Source organism: Haliotis rubra, unplaced genomic scaffold (assembly GCF_003918875.1).
Source record: "Haliotis rubra isolate DU_JTF1 unplaced genomic scaffold, ASM391887v1 Scf337, whole genome shotgun sequence".
Lineage (NCBI taxonomy): Eukaryota > Metazoa > Mollusca > Gastropoda > Lepetellida > Haliotidae > Haliotis > Haliotis rubra.
The window spans coordinates 895,503-917,146 of record NW_025767010.1 but is presented as its reverse complement, the minus strand read 5'-3'; the positions used below and the strand labels follow the sequence as shown (position 1 = coordinate 917,146).

Below are 21,644 nucleotides of genomic sequence, written 5' to 3'. Positions count from 1 at the left end.
ATCTGCTGTGCCTCAATACACTTTGCTAAGATCTGCTCTGCCTTAATACACTTTGCTCTGATATGCTGTGCCTTAATACACTTTGCTAAGATCTGCTGTGCTTTAATACACTTTGCTAAGATCTGCAGTGCCTTAATACACTTTGCTAAGATCTGTGATGCCTTAATACACTTTGCTAAGATCTGTGATGCCTTAATACACTTTGCTAAGATCTGTTGTACCTCATTACACTTTGATAAGACCATGATACGCTATACTAAGATCTGCTCTGTCATGATAAGCTCACCAATACAATTGACAATACAATGCAGAGGAAGATATGACATCAGAGACAAAGCACTAAATACTATCTCCGACAGAATGTATAAGAGGTCAGAAGCCAGTTCATATATAAAACAAAAGCTAAATCAGTTAAGAAAATTCATTTGGATGTTGTCTCTTGATCTTCTATTCAAAACAAGAATCCTCAATATGCTTGGTATCACGTATCCTGGCTACCGAGAAATGTACAATAACTATCAAGATTCATATCTTGACTATCAAGAACGTATCAAGAATGTCAACAAACATATTGCGACTATTGAGAAACATATTGTAACAAAGTATATTGTGACAGGCTTACAATTCTTTGTCCCAAACCATCATGACAATCGTGTTCAACTTTTGTTTTACTATTTCAACAACACAAAAATAAATAAACATAAATATATGTTCTGAATGCACTATTTTTCAGCGACAGGGTACCAGGGTAAAACTAACCTGCGACAATATCCTGAACGACTGGACTCAATACAGCACGTCCAGTTCCAGGACACTTGACTAGAGCTACACTACTGTTAAAAAATAACATCCCTTGAATCATATCTGTGACTGAGCCATAGTTGTGATCAGGAAGACATTCATTTTGAACAGTAGAGTGTATGATTAATTTTACTTTCCAACAACCCTGACTCTAGATTCTAGAAAACTTATAATATTACAACACAAACTGGTTATCATTAGGGGTGAAACGGTACGCTCTTACCATGGTACGGTACGTATTGCGGTACAAGATGTTCGGTTCGGTATATTAGATGTGATCATAATGCAGAAAATTGACAAAAAGAACCAAACCTTACATTGTTTAATAACATGGAAAAAAATAACCATAATCTTTGTTATTTTGAATGAACAAAACTGTCATTTTATGACTAGATAAAACCGAGAATTTTTGGATTGCATTACGGTATACCGAACCGAAGGCAAATTACCGCGGTTCTACTAATACCTTGGTATACTATTTCACCCCTAGTCATCATAACATATACATGTAAGTGTGATATATCTTATACCTTAATTCTGTTAATCTCATATCTAAATTCCGAATATTTACAATTTCAACTTTATGAACCATTGTTCTCATAAATAAAACATATATATTTTCAAAATGTCAGTGACTTTAGCTAGTGTCTATACGATGATGAAGGTCAAGGTCAAAAGATGTCCCATCTCATCAGGGACCTTGAATAGAAAACTCCCAGGCCTGGTCAGTCAGTGGACAGAAGACTGGAAGGCATGGTCAGTTAGCTGGGACTACAGTCCAGACTGAGGTATGGCATGAAGAGGTCACAGGTCAAGGCAGACTTGCTGAGCATATGGACATCACTCAAGCCCTCCCATTTGCATAGAGCGGATGATTCTCAAAGCTTTCTTGGCAGCAGCACTCTTTGCGATTCTGTAGTTGCGGCCAATACCACTGAAGACTCCCTTGCCTACCACATTCACTGTCACTCGGATCTTTCCTTCCATTGTGCGTTCAGGTTTCCTGAAAACAGATGCTCCAAATTGATGCTATGTACTTTGTAAAAGGTATACACCTCATACAAATATCTATTTGTTTGTCTGTTGTTTATGTCCCACAAGCAATATTCCAGCTACATGAGATAGTATACAGCTCGTAAATAATTGTTTGTTTGTTGTTTAATGGCAACATCAGCAATTTTCCAGCTATATAGTGTAGTCTGTAAATAATCATGTCTGGACCAGACAATCCGCTGATCATGAGCATCAATCTACACAATTGGGATATGATGACATGTGTTAACCAAGTCAAAGAGTCTGACCACCCAATCCCATCAGTCGCCTCTTACGACAAGCATGGGTTGCTGAAGACCAATTCTAACAGAAGACTATCTTTTCAGGTGTCGTAAATAATTGAGTGTGGACAAGGCAAACTGGTGAGTGATATTATCAGCAACATTCCATGCTGTCATGAAGTCTAACCATATGAACCAACTCCTGCACACACAGGGGAGACAACTCACTCGAACTTGGCTGTCTCAGGCTCCAGCTCCAATAATTCTCTCACAGGAGACTTGGGGATGCTCTTCAGGTACTTTTCTGGAATAACATAAAAAGATTTGGTGATCTTTTGTCGGCGATATTATATGAATTCTTTACCTGGTTTACACGTTTGCATCATACCTGTGGATTGTCAAGGCAAAGATGATACTGAAAACTACTGGCAAACAAGGATAAGTTGGATCGGCGCAGCGAACGCGTTTACGAGAAGTAGGCGGTGCACGGCAATGAGCAAACCCATTTGGTTTGTGAAAGATAGAGCAGATGTAGGCTAGTGTACGCGCATTGCATGATGATGAAATTGATTCCGCGTGTAGCTGCACATGCCTTGCTCATAAGACTCTCACGTCGGTGTAGCAAGTCCCACTACACTTGATCGCGGTCAACCTGGAGCCCCTTTGCTAAAAATGGCAAGTGCCAGTGGGCGGCACTCATACATGCTTATACGGGTCAATTGTCGGGTCAGTGCTTAACTTATCCTTATTTGCCAGTACATGAGACCTTAGAACATTCACCCTGAAAAAACAAAACATTTTGACACATACCAAAGATTGACGAACACATCCCTGACTTATCTATAGAGTAGCCTGTTATAATCAGACCTATGGACATCGCGAATCAGAGACTTGGGGTTTCCATTTCACATGGGATTGTCACTACAAGTGTGTGAGAACTGCATACCTATCTGGGGTCGCATGATGCGGTAGTACACTCTCCACACAGTGTCCAGGGACATGCCACTGTCAAGGTAGATAGCACCAGCAACAGACTCAAAGATATCTCCCAGAGCTTTAGGTATCTCCAGCTCCACCTCCTCCACCTGCTCACTGTCCTCATCCCCATCCTCCAGCATCTGGAACTGTTAAAACAACATGGGTAACAAGGCAACTAAAATACAGGAACATTCATCAGAACACGGGTAACTAGGCAACTAAAACACAGGAAACTTAGCTATCAAAACATGGGTAACTAGGCAACTAAAATACAGGAACCGTAATCAAAACACGGGTAACAAGGCAACTAAAATACAGGAACCTTATCTGTCAAAACACGGGTAACAAGGCAACTAAAATACAGGACAATCAGCTATCAAAACACGGGTAACAAGGCAACTAGCAGGAAAATCAGCCAAAACATGGGTAACAAGGCAACTGTACAGGACACAGGGTAACAAGGCATAACAACAAGGCAACTAAAATACAAAGGACACTTATGATCAAGATAAACAACTAAAATACAGAAAATGGTTCAGAACCATTCGTCACTAGGCAACTAAAAGAAACTAGCCATCAAACATAGGATAAAAAACAACCAATAGCACCAAACAAGATAACAAAAGGATAACAACCAATCACCAAAGTTCCAATCACCAAAGGATAACAACCAATCACCAAAGGATAACAACCATTCACCAAATGATAAACAAAGGAATCACCAAAGGATAACAACCAATCACTAAAGGGATAACAACCAATCACCAAAGGATAACAACCATAACAACCAATCACCAAAGGATAACAACCAATCACCAAAGGATAACAACCAATCACCAAAGGATAACAACCAATCACCAAAGGATAACAACCAATCACCAAAGGATAACAACCAATCACCAAAGGATAACAACCAATCACCAAACACTCCCAAGTACAATACAGTTCACTTTGTTATCAGTCACTACATTTACAGTCTGCTGAATGATACCCCCTGCACCATCATTTGATCAGATCATGCAGTTCACAGTGTTGTTGGTGCTATGAAAGTCTCACCTCATCCTCAATGTCAATCTCATCCTCCTTGTCCTTCTGTCTGGCCACAAACTTCTCAATGACGTGGAACAGCGCTGGAGAGATGGCCTTGAAGTACTTGTGGAAATCCCACTTCACTGCCAGAGCTGCAAAGATGTTGTTGTTCACAAGGGCGGACCTCAGGTCGGTCAGGATGCCCGGAGAATACTTCTGCGAATCCTCGTACAGATGACGGGTGATCACGTAGTCCAGGATTGCATCTCCAAGAAACTCCAGCCTGAAATATAGCGTGTGTCTTACAGCAAGTGCACCATATCAAAGAGAGTCACAAAGTAAAACAAATTTTGTATTCCACTTACCCTCAGAAAATAGTCCCTACATGAACCAGAACTGTTTTGCATATTGACAAAAACCTGGATGTGGCAAAAAGTTGCAAAATCTTAAGAAGTCTGAGGTAACAATGCAATCATCCAACATCAGGTGTTAGGAAAACCCTGTATAAAACCCAACTATAGTATGGTATGGTATGGTGTGTACCTCTGATAGCAGTCGGTGATGGAGTTGTAATGGTAGGAGGCGTGAGTGAAGGCCTGTAGCAGGTAAGAACGGTCCTGGAACGTGTAGCCGATCTTCTCCTCGAAGACGTTGTAGCCGTCCAGGAGATGGATCAGCATGTTGTTGGCGTGTTGGTGTCCTGCCAGGAACAGCGGCGACGGGGGACACTGCAGCTCCTCAAACTCATACTCACTCACCTGGTGGATAAATAGAGTTGTCAACTTCTAACGAAATAGACAACAGGTGGAAATTAACCTCACAAATCTTACATGGATCACATAAATAGGACACTTACAAGAGTACATTTGAATGTATAGATGCAGATGCATATATCCACTGTCAGTATCAGTCTGCATTAGGGCTGGGATGGGTCCAAATTCTGTACCTGGGTACCCCCACCCCTGTATTACCCTACCATATCCTGATACCAGTTATGTGAATTCCTAACATCAAATTTGTAAGAAATGGCAATATATTCTTCAGCTCGGAGGCTAAAATTGGGTGGTGCATTTTATGAGACAACACGTTTACAGAAGTTTGAAAAGTGGTCAAAATGTCATGGTGATAAGGTCAAGGTCACTCAAATTGACTGGTGTCTGCATAATCCCCCAATGAAGGCTGTCACCAAATTTGAAGACATTGGGCACAACAGTGCATGAGATATCACATTAACAAGTTTGAAAAGTGGTCAAAGTGTTGTGGTGACCTTGAAAATAAGGTCAAGGTCACCTAAATCGACTGATGTCTGTGTAATCCCCCCAATGTAGGCTGTCACCAAATTTGAAGATATTGGGTACAACAGTGCATGGAATTTCGATGTCTGTTAACAAGAATCGGGCTGTCACGATAAGAATGCGTACGATGGACGCTGCTGAATACATAATCCCCCATTTCAAGTTGTGGCGGGGGACAAGAAGTTTAAAGGTAGCTGTAAAAAACTGAGTCTGGAATAGACAATCCAGTGATTGATATCATGAGCAATATCCCATGTCATTCAGGTAAGGTAATAGGCAATCAACTCTGTCAGGCTGACCACTCAACCCATTTTGTCACCTTTTACGACAAGCATCGGTTGTTCCGGACCTATTCTAATCCAGAGTTCAAACCATGACATATTTTGCCAAAACATATCAAAAGAGCACCTGTAAAACAGATGAATAAAGTTTAAATATTTCCATAATGATAAGTCCAATGATAAAGTTTCCCTACAATATGTGTTTTGTCCCTAAATGTATTTTTATTTGTGTGTTTTTGAAGTTATTTTGTAAATTCCTGTTCCAAATAACACCATCACACAAACCTGCTGTCCTTCCTTCCTGCGAACCATTCCCACTCGTTGATCCTTCCTCGGCAACACCTTCAGACCCAGCCACGACATGAACATCAGCGCTGCCTTCTTCCCGCAAGTGGTCAGGTAGCAGCCAATCAGAGCCTCCACACTGTCAGCCACACTCTTGTCTGGAATCCCATGCTGAGTCTGTAGACTGTAGGGCACTAAAGCCAGAGTGTCATCAGTCAAGTCCTCAATCTTGTCGGCCTCTTGGATCAGGTCAATTTCTTCAAGCTCCTGGTCAAACTTCTGACGTTCTACATCACTCATAGGTGGCACACATCCACTTTGTTCTATTGTCCCGTCACCATGGTCTGCTGTGGACACAGTCGTGGTTTGTTCCATATCAGCAGATGTGTGACTGGCAGCACTGTTTGATGGAGCAGATGTGTTGACAAGAGCATCGTCCTCTTCCATATAAATAGATTCAGTATCACAACCAACATCCTCACTTAAGCTCTCTTCACAAACAACATCCTCACTTAAGCTCTCTTCACAAACAACATCCTCACTTAAGCTCTCTTCACAAACAGCAGCAACACTATGCTTGTTTACAGTTTCAGTTTCCACAGTTACACTTCCTTCAGAATCCATATCAGTTCTATTTTTGTCTGCTTCCTGTTTCTTTGACATGTTTTCTTTACAATCCTCATTATTGAGATGCTTGTTCTCAGATTCAGGATTATCGGCCACCTTACCTTCAGATTCAGCGTCAACTCTAAGTGTGTCATCCATTTCACCACACCCAAGTTTCTTTGTCACATTTCCTTCAGAATCCTCAGATACATCTTTACTCTCAGATTTCTCTTTCTCACTTATCAGATCACACACTTCTGCTTTATCAAGTTTACTACGATCTCGTTTCTTCTTGTCCTCGAATAATTTGGCCACTGTGGAATCGGAATCAGTCTTTTTGGCATTACTTGACATCTTCTTGCCAGAGTTAGCAATGACCACTCTTGGCACCGGGCCTCTCCTCCTGTTCTCGTTGATGATGTATCCCGGAGGGAGCCAGTTCTCATAGGGTTCAAACTTGGCTGACACCATACACTCCGCCAAACGGCGCTTCCTACCGAGTCTATACAGATTGTAATTACTGACTTGTTTGCTCGGAGGTAACTCAGCTTTCCTTCGTGAATGCCTGGGTACGAGCAGTAGAGATATACAGTGATGGCATACTTGAGAAACGAGTCACCAATAGTTTCTAATCTTTCCAAACTGAAAAAGTCATTAGCATTGGACATTGTTAACGCCTGTAAAATCAGACAGGGGCTTGGTCCGACGAAAGTACTGAGATCTCGATCCTCATCCAGGCAGATGTTTGGCTGAGATGTCAGTTCCAGTTCCACCTCTTCTGATGTTGTGGAGGAGGAGGCGTCACTGTCAGGACAAGGCTCTCCACAACCCGGGTAGGACCAGACACCAAAGTCAGCATCAGCATCATTACTATAAGAACCTGCATTGTCCTTATCACAGCAGTTACCTTCAGTTTCATCCTCTTGCTGCCTAATTGAAGGACCCCCGATCGAGGTCAGCTGTAACACAGAATCATCATCCCATCCTGATGCTGGGCTGTCTTTTGTCTGGTCGGAAGAATCACACCGAGGATTTGCATTGAACACTGTTTCGGCAGCTGGTTCGCTAAGAAGGTCACTTTTTGACACAGAGGACTGTTTGCTTGCATCAGAGTATTGAGCAGTCTGCCCATCAGCCTTCACACTGTCCTTTCCTTGATCATCTAGCTTAATTTGAGCAGGGGTTTCTGTACTATATTGTTCTGTTTGTGAGATCATGTGTTGGCATGAATCCATCACATTGGGATCTGTTACATCACCATGGTGACTGGCTGAAGAGTTTTCCCAAGATGTGGAGGATGTATACTGAAAGTGGTCCACCTGAAGGGGTGAGGAGTCAGGATCAACTGACATTTGAGGATCAGCTTGGATATTTTCTTTGAGAGGTTCGGAGATTACCATATTGGAATGAGCATGAGTTAGTGATGAGCACCTTTCTGATGAGTGACTAGTTTGATTGTGTATTATGTTTGTTCCAGTGTGTGCTGTACTAGGTGAAGTGTTGAGCACCGGGCCGTGGTCTGGACTTGCTGGGGGTCCTGCAGCATCACAGGACTCTGGAGTGTCCTCTGCGGACTGTGCATTACTGCAGACAGTTGCATTGCTAACTTCAGTTGAGCACCATTGAGTATCGTTCCCTTCAGAATCTGCAGTTCCAGATTCCTTCACAAAGTCTTCACATACATTTCTGTCCATACGACATAAAGAATCATTTCTGTTCTTAATCTGCATAGAGTTTGTTTCCAACACATTGTCAAATCTTGCATGTCTGTCATCTACAACTTCTATTACATTGCCTGTGACTAACGGAATATCATCAGTAGAAGTATGGTTTGCAAATGACTTGCTGCAATGTTCAAGTTTACCGACTACACTCAGTTCCATATCAGGCACTGTACAGTCTATCTTGGGCAGTGTACCAGAAACACTGGTTTCTGTACCAGGTACAAAACAATCTGTCTGTTGTTTTGTACTAAGTGGTATGGGTTCATTAACGGTTTCTAAACTCTTGGAACTAGTTTCTACAGGAGCTACAGAAGAACCTGTCTGGTGTGACTGTGCACCAGTGGGACTGTGGTCTGACTGGGATGTGTAACTGTCATTTGGTCTGGTTTCCTTATCATGCATGATAGAGTCGTGCATATTTGTGGTACTAGTTGTTGCAATGGTTTTGGCAGATATGACACATTTCTTCTGCATATTTGCGGTATCTGCATCTTCCACATCACAGTATGTTTGTGGCTGAACGCCTGTGGTTGTTCTATATGCATCTGACACAGCACAGTCTGTCTGAGGCTGATCACCTGTGGCACTGGTATCCTCGTCTGACACAGCACTGTCTGTCTGAGGCTGATCACCTGTGGCACTGGTATCCTCGTCTGACACAGTACTGTCTGTCTGAGGCTGAACGGCTGTGGCACTGGTATCAGCGTCTGACACAGTACTGTTTGTCTGAGGCTGAACACCCGTGGCACTGGTATACTCGTCTGACACAGCACTGTTTGTCTGAGGCTGAACACCTGTGGCACTGGTATCCGCGTCTGACACAGTACTGTCTGTCTGAGGCTGAACACCCGTGGCACATCCTCGTCACAGCACTGTCTGTCTGAGGCTGAACACCTGTGGCACTGGTATCAGCGTCTGACACAGTACTGTTTGTCTGAGGCTGAACACCCGTGGCACTGGTATCCTCGTCTGACACAGTACTGTCTGTCTGAGGCTGAACACCCGTGGCACTGGTATCCTGCGTCTGACACAGCACTGTCTGTCTGAGGCTGAACACCTGTGGCACTGGTATCTGCATCTGACACAGCACCGTCTGTCTGAGGCTGAACACCTGTGGCACTGGTATCTCGTCTGACACAGCACTGTCTGTCTGAGGCTGAACACCTGTGGCACTGGTATCCGCGTCTGACACAGCACAGTCTGTCTGAGGCTGAACACCTGTGGCACTGGTATCCTCGTCTGACACAGCACTGTCTGTCTGAGGCTGAACACCTGTGGCACTGGTATCAGCGTCTGACACAGTACTGTTTGTCTGAGGCTGAACACCCGTGGCACTGGTATACTCGTCTGACACAGTACTGTCTGTCTGAGGCTGAACACCTGTGGCACTGGTATCCTCGTCTGACACAGCACTGTCTGTCTGAGGCTGAACACCTGTGGCACTGGTATCCGCGTCTGACACAGCACTGTCTGTCTGAGGCTGAACACCTGTGGCACTGGTATCTGCATCTGACACAGCACTGTCTGTCTGAGGCTGAACACCTGTGGCACTGGTATCTCAGCGCCTGACACAGTACTGTTTGTCTGAGGCTGAACACCTGGCTGGTATCCTCGCCTGACACAGCACTGTCTGTCTGAGGCTGAACACCTGTGGCACTATCCTCGCCTGACACAGTACTGTCTCTCTGAGGCTGAACACCTGTGGCACTGGTATCACTGCCTGACACAGCACTGTCTGTCTGAGGCTGAACACCTGTGGCACTGGTATCTGCATCTGACACAGCACTGACAGGCTGAACACCTGTGGCACTGGTATCCGTGACACAGCACTGTCTGAGGCTGAACACCTGTGGCACTGGTATCCGCGTCTGACACAGCACTGTCTGTCTGAGGCTGAACACCTGTGGCACTGGTATCTGCATCTGACACAGCACCGTCTGTCTGAGGCTGAACACCTGTGGCACTGGTATCCGCGTCTGACACAGCACTGTCTGTCTGAGGCTGAACACCTGTGGCACTGGTATCTGCATCTGACACAGCACAGTCTGTCTGAGGCTGAACACCTGTGGCACTGGTATCTGCATCTGACACAGCACAGTCTGTCCGAGGCTGAACACCTGTGGCACTGGTATCTGCATCTGACACAGCACCGTCTGACTGAGGCTGAACACCTGTGGCACTGGTATCTGCGTCTGACACAGCACAGTCTGTCTGAGGCTGAACACCTGTGGCACTGGTATCCGCGTCTGACACAGCACTGTCTGTCTGAGGCTGAACACCTGTGGCACTGGTATCTGCGTCTGACACAGTACTGTCTCTCTGAGGCTGAACGGCTGTGGCACTGGTACATGCATCTGACACAGCACTGTCTGTCTTGGGCTGAACATCTTTGGCGCAGATATCTGTCTCTAACATAGCACAGTCTGTCTGGGACTGAACAGCTGTGGCACTGACATCTGCCTTAGACACAGGACTCTCTGTCAGGTGCTGAACGGCTGTGGCACTGGTACCAGCATCTGACACTACACTCTCTGTCAGGTGCTGAACGGCTGTTGCACTGGTACCAGCATCTGACACTACACGGTCTGTCTGAGGCTGAACGGCTGTTGCACTGGTACCAGCATCTGACACTACACTGTCTGTCTGAGGCTGAACGGCTGTTGCACTGGTACCAGCATCTGACACTACACTGTCTGTCTGAGGCTGAACGGCTGTGGCACTGGTACCAGCATCTGACACTACACTGTCTGTCTGAGGCTGAACGGTTGTGGCAGTGGTATCAGCATGGTCAGACTTGGACTGTACACCTGTGGTGCTGGTACTTGCATCAGGTGTGTTGCTATTTGGCTGGGCAGACAGATCAGTTGTACTGGTATCACACTTGGGTTGAGCTCCAATGTCTGCTACACTGACTTCTGAGCCTGCCGAGGCAATACCTGAATCACTATCTGATGACATCTCTCCCTTGTCCTCAATTGCCTTCAGGTCATCCCGGGAGATGACAGGGGGACTACTTTCATTGGGACTGGACGGCAGTTTATCCTTTTCATCAGACTTCTGACTAGAATCACATGAATGTACATCATCTGTTGGACTTTCCTGCCTTTCAAAAGAGTTCTGTTTTTCATCGTCACTGACATCCTTGTCCTGACCTTCCTCAGTGTCACATTTTAACTTTTCAGGATTTGTTTCAAATCCAAAATCCAGCTGTGGAAATCGAAAGTCACAAGGCAATTCCACAACCCCAATGCCTGTTTCCTTTGCAATGCGTTTTCTAATCTCCTCCGCAAGGAGAAGATAATTCATCCTGTAGAGAACAGCTGGCAGACAAACAGCCTTCCGCCACAGAGAAGCTGGGAAGACATGTATATCACACAGTTCTGGGACTAGGATCTGTTTTTGCTGCAGATTCTCTCGCCGAGCACGCTTGGTCTCTGCACTGCTTGTTGGCAGGGCCACACCCTTCTGGTTCATGTAGCGCGGAGTGAGGAGGTTGAGGCGAGCAGACGTGTGGTCCACATCAAGGAGGGGCTGGTCTGTGTTGGTGATGGTCAGCCCATACTTGGTGGTGTAGTATTCATTGAATGTTTTGTACAACTCGGGCGAAGGGAAGGGACTAGTTGGGTTGAGGTCAAAACGGATTTCAGCAACGTAGAAGTGTTGGGGCTGATCGATGTTACGGTATGATGGCATCACCACAGCATCTGCAAAGTCCTCCTGGCGGAACTCAAACACACCGCGTTTCTTGTCAAACACATTCTTCTTTTTCTCTGGGTTGGCAGTGGACTGGACAAGGTTCACAAAGTCCCACTGGATTCCCAAGCCACTCTCAGTGGACAAATCTTGAAAAGAAGGTTAACAATAAGGAAATATCACATTAATGCAAGCATACTATTCAGGCAAATTACTGAATATTCATATCACCTTAAATATAATGGTGGGCTTATGTAAATATTCACACATACTGCTCAAAAAAAGTTAAGCAAAAACAGATTTTTTTTCATATTAGTAAAGCTAACCTGTGAGTTGAGTGAATGAGTTGTTTTATGCCGCTTTTAGCAATATTCCAGCAATATCATGGTGGGGGACACCAGAAATGGGCTTCACACATTGTACCCATGTGGGGAATCGAACCCAGGTCTACGGCGTGACAAGCGAATACTTTAACCACTAGGCTACCCCACCAGCCCTTAATCTGTGATGCCACTTGAGTAACAAGAAAGTATAGGGTGTTGTTCAACTCCTTTTAAGTAATGGTAATATATACTGAACATATTATGTCAACAGATATGTCATTGCACACCATAATGTTCCCACTGTGGTGAATGCTTGACTGGTTTCACACAAATTCTGACACCTTTCACATCCAAACATCATTATTTGGGAACATTCAAAGTCCTTGATTTTCCTTATTTGAATGTTTCCAGTTGGGTATGATTAATTTACATATAGCTGCCGGTCGTTATTACTTACTTCCTGACTGCAGGTAAAATACATTCAACTTTTAAAACATATGATAGGTCCGTGCATACACATATTGAACTATAAATGTATTGGAATTTTAAGTGTATGACACATACTGACACTGACTGCACATGCAGATCCTTTGTTCTACAAATTTATGCGAAAGTCTTTCATGTGTCCATCACTACTTGGTCGAACTGTGACCTACCTTTGTCAAGCGGAACAATAAGATAGCCGACATCAGCACTAGAAACAGCAAATTCCATGGGGTCTTTCTCAAGGTGAAGGACACTGGTGAACACAAACTGATGAAATTTCCCGATTTTCTTCAGGTCTTCCTGACCAAGCACTACATTTGACTGGATCAGGTCCACAGAGACAGTTACCTCCCCTGATCGAGTGTACACTGGAAAATGAGGGACCTACAAAACAAGACATTTCACTTGATCAAAACATTTATGTTACTATAACTTACCTCCTCAAGCTATATGAAACAGTGAGTGAGGGAGTACTGTTTTATGCCATTTTCAGCAATATTCCAGCAATATCAACATGAGGGACAACAGAAATGGGCAGTACACTGGGCAGTAAACTTGGAACCCATATGGGTATTCAAACCAGTGGGAATTGGATCTAGGTTTTTGCCATAACAAGCAAACACTTTACCCACCCCCATTTTGTCCTGAAAGTTTATTAAATGACCATTGTAACTCTCGTGAAAATGAAGTGTGCACCCACTTTCTCAAAAAGCTGTATCTCCCAGTGGAAGGTCTTAAGCTGGCTTGGCAATATTAAAAGCCATTTCAAGGACGCCCAAACAAGGGAACTGCTGTGATTACTCAGTGTGATATTGAAGTACATGATAGTAGCTCACCAGGGGGATTTCTTTTGATGAAAGTAGACCCAGCGACTGTGCAGTATCCTCTGGTGCATATATGCGTCTGCCGCGGGTGTTCTGCTCATCTGTGATTGGCCCTGTCAGTTTGAGGTTGATGAAGTACAGATTGCAGGGCTCATCTGGGCGGACATGACTTTGAACAAATGCATCTGCTGCCTGAAATATAACACACCGCCATCAGCATCCTGACATTATTAATAATGATAACAAGGCCACATATATGGCTCTACGGTTGAACACCACGGACATGCTCTAAGCCCATATAACTACAAAGCTGAACAATTCGTAATGTTTATGTAGAAATTTTCTCTGTTTCTATAAGGGGGGTAATCTGGGATCATAAAAACCTCATGAACAGATCCATGGGTTAGGATAGGTTTATTGAATTTCAAGCCCTGGAGAAAAAGTGGACAATCATGAAGTGGTGAACTACTACTTTGCCTACTTTTTTGTAATAGTACTGCTTTCTCTTTGTTGTCCCTGGGCGAGCCTGACCAGCGACGTCCTCCTCTTCCCATTCCTCTTCTTCCTCATAGACAAACATCTCCTTCCCCACAGGCATCAAGTTGTCATCCAACTCACCTGCAGAAACATTCAATGACAATGTAAATCAATACAGCAAATAGATGACAGTGTACACACAAACTGATGACATTTTACACACAGAATGATGATGTAATACAACAAAGTCTACCAATGACAGAGAGCACACAAACTGATGATATATTACAGAGTTATGATGTAATATAAGCCTACAGATGAGAATGTACACACAAACGGATGACATTTTACACACAGAGTGATGATGTAATGCAACAAATCCACAGATGACAGTGTACACTTAAACTGATGACATTTTGCACATTTTCACTGCAATCAATGTGACAATTTCTTAATGAGCTTGACAATATTTTTTGTACATATGTACAAAAGATGATGAACTGAGTGAAAGTATAATACTCATTCACATCCGAGCAGCCTGTAAATGTTTAAGTCTGGACCAGACAAACCAAGGGAGTGAAATGAGCCATCAGACACATCCCACAGTCTGACCAGCTGTGCCTTTTTGGCTCTTACAACAGCTATACAATGCTGGGCATATTTATTATATCCCAGAATCCCCATGGGGTGACTTATAAAGAGCGCTGAGGTGAAAATCGGTTAAAAGTGTTCAAGTTTAATTACATAGCGATGTTCATCTGTTTGACAAATGATTTCTCACCTGCTTTATGTAACTTCTCACACATCTTCAATGCTACAGCCATCTTGGCAAGCTTCTTGGAAGGCATGGCCACACCCTGAGAGGACAACAGCAGAATGTATACATATAAAAACTAACATAGCTCATTTTTTCTGGGTCATTTTATCAATTCTTTATGAACAATCTGTCATAGAGAGTATAATATTGTGTTTGTGAATTACATTATTGTGATCAGTTGTAGGGTTACCATTATCTCCTGTTTTATGGACGAGTTCACTGGCAGTCTGAGCGAGGCCACAAACATTGGAGTGTCTGTGTCGGTAACCATGGCAATGGAACAGTGAGGTGTTAGATGGGTGAAGGCATCACTTGGTAACTTTGCACAGTACCTAAGGAAACAAAGGTATGTCGACAATAATATGCCTTATTAATATTATTAAGTGTAGGCTATAAATCTACTGTTTGCCATGAAAACAAACACACAGATTCATTACAATTACCAAATCTACAGAAAAATGATAAAACTTCATATGGTACTTCTAACTCAAAGATATTAAATGTGAGGTGTAAGCTACCTGTTGACCAGGGCAATGGCTGTTTGCATGGTGACCTTGGGACCAGACGGGTTGTCAGTTGGACAATATGGCGGCAGCATGTCCACAACTATATCAGGACTGATCTCATCTGCTTCATCAGCTAAATCTTTCCTACCTCTCCCATCCCCGATCAAAACCTGTAATAGTAATGGTGACCTGTTATAGTGACAGTGATTTACACACATTTATGGGGTTGCTTAGTCCGTGAATATGCATGAGTGAAGGAGGTAGTCAGGTTTAATCATGTGGTAGGAAAGTGGCAAGTCTCCGATTAATCCACTTACGCTAAACCCACAAGCATGGTGCTGACAAACCTAGAACCACAACTGCGGCAAAATTGGATTTGAACCCACAATCAAAGATCCCTGGCTTGGATCCTCTGTATTTGCACAGCAAATTGCAGCACCTTTGACAAGTGGGATACCCGTGCCCACGAATATGCATGAATTTTAACTAAAGGTCATCTGGCTGTACATACACGCTTATTACACCTTGTGTAAATTCAAACCAGGCCTTTTGTGTGAAGTACATGAACCACTTGGCCATCTTCCCAGCCTTTAACTAAAGTGTAACAACACTATTAAGCAGTAACCATGACAACAAGGCTTAGGGTCAGATTACCTCCTCTATTCCTTTGAAGATCTTGAGTTCCTCTGTGAAAGTGTTCTTCTTGTCCCTCTCCACCAGAATTATGTACTCTGCATCCCTAGATCGAGCCCGACCCTGGGGCACCACAAACACATGAATGTAACCATGGTGATGCAACAGACTTAGATTACTCCAAGAACATAATAAAATATAACCAGTAGCTAATATTTTTTAATTACTTTCCCATTGTCAAGCAAAGAACTGAAAACACAGACTGAGTTCATATAGATTTAGAGATTGAACTTCCTAAAATTCCCTGACTTGTACTGAAAAAGAACCCAAGCATGTTTAAATGATCTTCAATACCTTAATGTGCCCATAATTTTCAAATGTGTTACTGTTACTTCCATGAGCATTAGAAAATGGTTTCTATTTTTTCCTGCATAATACATTGATCTGTAAGAGTTCCCATGTACTCCCAAACGGTAGCCCACAAGGAAATGATTATAATAACAATGATAAATAAAGTTGCAAGCAACGATGAGGGCTCCTTGGCTTTAGTTCTATATATTGTATCCGAGGGCTAGAAATCATCGTCCAAAACGGAGCCAGAACACGTTTATGACAGGCGAGCGGATCTTCAAAATACAGCCGGGGTCGCGGGGGTGATGTACCTTTTAAGAAGTTCCGGAGAAGAAATAGTTCCTTCTTTAAAAGGCTGTATCTCAGTTGTTCTTGGGTCTACGGTCAAAACAATTAGTGTTCTGGAATCACCAAGCCTTCATCTACCATACTGGCAACAAAAATAACTGCCAGACAGTACGTTTTAGCGACTTGACCCAAAATTGTTGGGAATTCGATTGTGCATCTGTACAAGTGAATTGGAAGTGTTGGAACAATTAGTTCTTGAGATATTTGCTGTCAAACTTTGAAATTTTGGAATTAATTTTGAATTATCTCCCCTTTGCTATTGGGACTAGAGCCTAGAGATTTTTAAGGGGAATATCTACACCTCGGTGCGCATCTCTGTGATTTTGTGTAAGCGATTCGGAGTCTGCGGAATAATAAATAATAATAATAATAATCCGAAAGATTACAATAGGTCTCCTGCCTAGAGGCAAGGAGCCCTAATAATCCATTTTAATGACACTTTTTTCCAAGCTGATGCCAACCTCAAAGTGAGGAGAGAAAAAGCAGTCTTCCAGTAACTAGTCCCTTAGCTTTACAAGTCTCGGATTAGCAATATTTCATTTTAAAGCCTGGTCTAATTGAAATGATAATAATAACACCAATGATAAAAATCTATTTGAATGACACATTTCCATGCTAGATGTCATGCACAGAGAGAAAGTAGCAGTATCAAGTCCTTCAGTTCTACTGTAGACTACAAGTCTTGGAACAGCAGCTATTCATTTCAACGCCTGGTAATCCCTACGCATAAATCAGTGTCTCACCTTGGCCAGCGTATAGGACCTGTAGTCTTTGGGAGGATCAAACCGAACAACAAGGTTACACTTGGGAATGTCCACCCCTTCCTCAAGGACACTAGTGGATATCAGGAGATTGAGCTCCTGCATGCGGAACTTGCGTAACGTCTCTTCCTGCTTACGATACACCCTCCCCGTGTCCTTCTTCATCTTGCCTCCCTTCCATCCTGGCCCAGTCAGGTGGTTGCTCTTGATAAAGCACAGATTCTCGTCCCAGCCACACACCTCCTCTATAAGTTTGTTCAAGGCAAATGCTACATATCTCTGCTCTACAAAAACAACTCCTATCAACTTTTTCTCATCTGGACCAAGGAAACAGCTAACGGCCCTATCCTCAAACCCATCCATGCTTCGTTTGACAGCAATATGAATTTGTTTGTTAGAATGAGAAGATGGACTTCCATCATCATCGTCCGAATCAGACAAATCCATGGAGTCGTCAGACAGGTCCGATTCATCCGACATCCCGGAATCCTCGTTACTGATAATCATAAAGTCTAAATCTGGTTTGTACTTCCGTAAAATATCGACAAGTTGAACAACCTTAGGTGTTGTGTACTCGAGGAATTCTTCAACCACATAATCAGGTGTGAATTCTTTATCGAAAACCTTTGTGATGTATCGAAGCTGAGTTGATGCAAAGCGAAGCAGTCTTTTAGGAATTGGATTGCTTTCCAATTTTTCCGATTTTTCAATTTGGGTTATCAACATTTCTGCAATTCGAGCCGCACACCATGGACCAAGTCGGAGCAAAATATTGTGGCATTCAGATAAGGCATTCCTGGGAATGTGCCGAGGATCCTTCTTCCCACATTCTTCTTCCGTGAACTGCAACTCGTAGAGGAAGAACAAAGCATTCTCGAGGATTGTCTTCAGCACCAAGGTGATGTCCAAGGGCTCAACTTGTTCACACTGGTACACAACCTCTTTGGGGCGTGAGCCATACCTCTCTGAGATCACAAGCATGGAAGTTTCAGCTCTGGAATGTAACATAGCTTCAAGTGATGTGATTGCATTCCGCAGCTCATAGGGGTCATTGCAACGACTTCCCAATATGGCTGCAGTCAGACCCAGAATCTGTGGCTGCTCTTCGTCCGATGAAGGGGAAAGATGTTCCATTATGTGCACATAATGATGGTCCCCTACTGCAAGATGGCAGTCATCGAATATAACCAGATTGAGGCTGGAGAGTGGCAGGAAGTCGCTGTCAAGGGCAGTGTGAAACACGTCTGCCACCATGACAAGGATCTGCTTCTCCCTGAGTTCGGCCACCCAGTCTTCCTGTTTCCAGTCGTCGAGGTTGGTGTCGGAGTTGTACTTGCCTACTGTCAGGTCAGTGTGGTGCTGGAGGATCTGCCATTCAACCTCGGCCGCCAGATCTGAAAGTAATTTAATGCTCTCCTATACTGAGGTCAAAACAATCAGCAGTGGTAATGTTGGCAAGAATGGGAAAGTAGCCATTCTCAGTCCACTTAAACCATGAAACCTGAACACTCACTAGAGATCAAATGAACTAGCAAATCGAGTATTTCATATGAGCTTGAATCTCGTGACACCTTTATTAACAACAATAGTTCAACTTCAAGTCGAATACATGAGTGAGTGAGTGAGTTCAGGATTTTAGCATTTATGCAACATCACCAGTAGGACACCATAGGACACCAGTAATGGGCTCCACACATTGTACCCATGTGGAGAACCATACCCAGGTTTTTGGTGTGACAAGCAAATGCTTTTACCACAAGGCTATCCAACCACCCTGAGAGAGCCTGTGACATTGTTTACTTACTCTTTGTTTCAAGTATATCAACTCATATTCAAAACAATGTAACTGTCATTCAAAGTACTATTTTTGATGATTTTTCAGAACAAGCTGAAAAGTCTTAGATTCACGTTTTGCCTAAAAATATGTTTCAAAGCTTAACTGGCATTGTGAAGTTTCAGTTCAGGTGGCTTAATGCTTCCCCTCATAATGCTTAATTGCTTCCCGAACATAAAGTACACTTGTGTAATTATTTCCATACATTGTTAACATTTAGTGCCTGTTCATTAATTTAGGTGATCAAGCATCAATGTTACCGGACACCACAAGGTAGACAGTTCTCTTCCCTCCATCATCATAGGCCTTCCTGATCTGGTGTGCCATCTCCTTGATGGCCATGAGTGCGATGAAGGCTTTGCCAGAGTTACTTCCCAGGCATATGATTGTGTTGCGATGTAATGCTGCATCAAGCAGCTCCACCTACAAGTACATGCAACATATTCTGTCAATGACATCACCTACTCAATGTAAATTAATAAAATAAGCCCACATTCATAGGGCAAAATTTGAAATGAAATTATTGCTGGTCCATTAGCCCAAGACTTCAAACTGTTCTGAGGACAAGTAAAAAAACAGCATAAGAGGGCTATAACTTTGACCCAATCTCAATGCTTCAGCAGATTGAACTTGAAATTGAATTCCAGTTACATCACAGCACAAATGTTCAGTGTGAAAGGAAAGCCTGAAGCGACGTGGGATATCCCCTACAAAGTTTATTTAAAATGTTAAACACATTTTTCCATACTCTTGAAAATGACCAGGTGTTGCTGTTACTAGTTCATTTTAGAAAAGTAAGGAACACAGTGATCCTTTTGTTTTGCTGACGCTGATTGAGCATGTTGAGCAGAGCAGTAAAGGAAAGTGGGCAACAAATCCTATATTCCTGGAAGAGGACAATAAGTTTTAAAAGACAAACCTGGTATGTCCTGGGTGTAAAGGTATCTGTTGGTATGTCTTCATGTCGCAGAAATCTGGGCAGTCTTTTGTTAAACTCTGGTCCACCTTTGACCATCTATAACAACATTTTCATTTAAGTTGTATAGTCAAGGAAATACTCTCAAATGGTCAGCATAACAATATAAAAAATGAATTATTTCTACAAAGAAACATGATCTTGAAACACCAATTTCAGTGAAATGATCCCCATATCACAATAATTATATGGATGCAACAGTCACGTGAAATTATAAATATGTTCTCCAGCCTTGAATATGCAATCAATCAATGCTTTCTTTTCAATACATATCATCCCACAGGGCTCCAGATAAGGTCTGTATCGGCGTATGTACGGATAAAAAATATGCACAATACAGTAGCAAATAATTTAGAAAACGTAGCAGGTACGCACCACAGCAATAGTGTACGGTCTTAGAATCATTTACAGACGTATTTATCTGAAGAAATATATTGGTTTATTGCTTATTGACCTGTTTACACAAGACTATCAATGCTGTGGTGTATATATGAAACGAAACAATAATGTACTCTTGAGGTTTTCCAGTACTCCTGTTGTGAAAAAATATGGAGTACGTACTTCTGATGTTGAAAAATTATCTGGAGCCCTGATCCCACTACTGGATTTCAGTTCTCTTTTATACCCTTCTTAAGATTCTTCTTCGTGACACGAGCATATTCAGCTTTGCATTGATATAGATTGAGAACACATTCTATCAGGTCATAAGAATCTATATTCATGATAATTGTCTATTGTTGACAGCTATCTAACTTATTCTGAATTACAAACGAAAACAATATTTAGATGATGATTTATCATTCAAAGATTTTACCAATGCTAAGTCATTATTCACCATATAACTTCAATAAAAATAACTCTAAGAAACTATCCCTAGTATGATCCAGGTGGCATATTTCACTGTGTATGAGAGTCAGAGTGTATGGGGGTATAGTACACTGGTACAGTAATTTAGCTATTCTGGATATATTCAGTGGATCAAGATCAGGGCAGTTCGAATTATCTTTAATCTTGCAAATTCCTACACGCAAAGCTAGATTCTTCACAACATACACTGCCCTGTTACTGTCAATGCAAGTGTATTGCAACCATTAATCAGTGATTGAAATGAAAATAGAGTCAATATCTACTGATCATTATTGCCAAATCAAAGCCATACCTTTAGGTTAGAAGACTTGATTGGTTTTATTTCCAACCAAAAAAGAAGTTTTTACTTCATAATCATTCCAATTTGCGTCACGCTAGCCAAAAATGCATTTACTTCGGTTTGTGATTCAGGTGAAAAGCTCAAATTTGTAAATGCAGACGCTAAAACGCATGCGCTCGAAAAGGAAGTAACGCC

At 42.7% G+C, this 21,644-nt stretch overlaps 1 protein-coding gene across 1 annotated transcript; it reads right to left on the bottom strand.

Moving 5' to 3' along the window:
• Positions 1-1,196: 1,196 nt before the first annotated feature.
• On the bottom strand, positions 1,197-21,602 carry LOC124284472 (endoribonuclease Dicer-like). Its single transcript, XM_046720554.1, is given in 21 exon segments — positions 1,197-1,804; positions 2,304-2,379; positions 3,022-3,199; positions 4,110-4,365; positions 4,626-4,840; positions 5,944-7,082; positions 7,085-9,113; positions 9,220-9,807; positions 9,851-10,681; positions 10,728-12,115; positions 12,946-13,159; positions 13,612-13,791; positions 14,081-14,217; positions 14,858-14,933; positions 15,084-15,225; positions 15,412-15,569; positions 16,054-16,155; positions 17,475-18,886; positions 19,587-19,749; positions 20,246-20,341; positions 21,462-21,602. Coding segments are annotated over 20 exon segments (9,543 nt in total). The 5' UTR covers positions 21,462-21,602; the 3' UTR covers positions 1,197-1,641.
• Between the last annotated feature and the right edge of the window lie 42 nt (positions 21,603-21,644).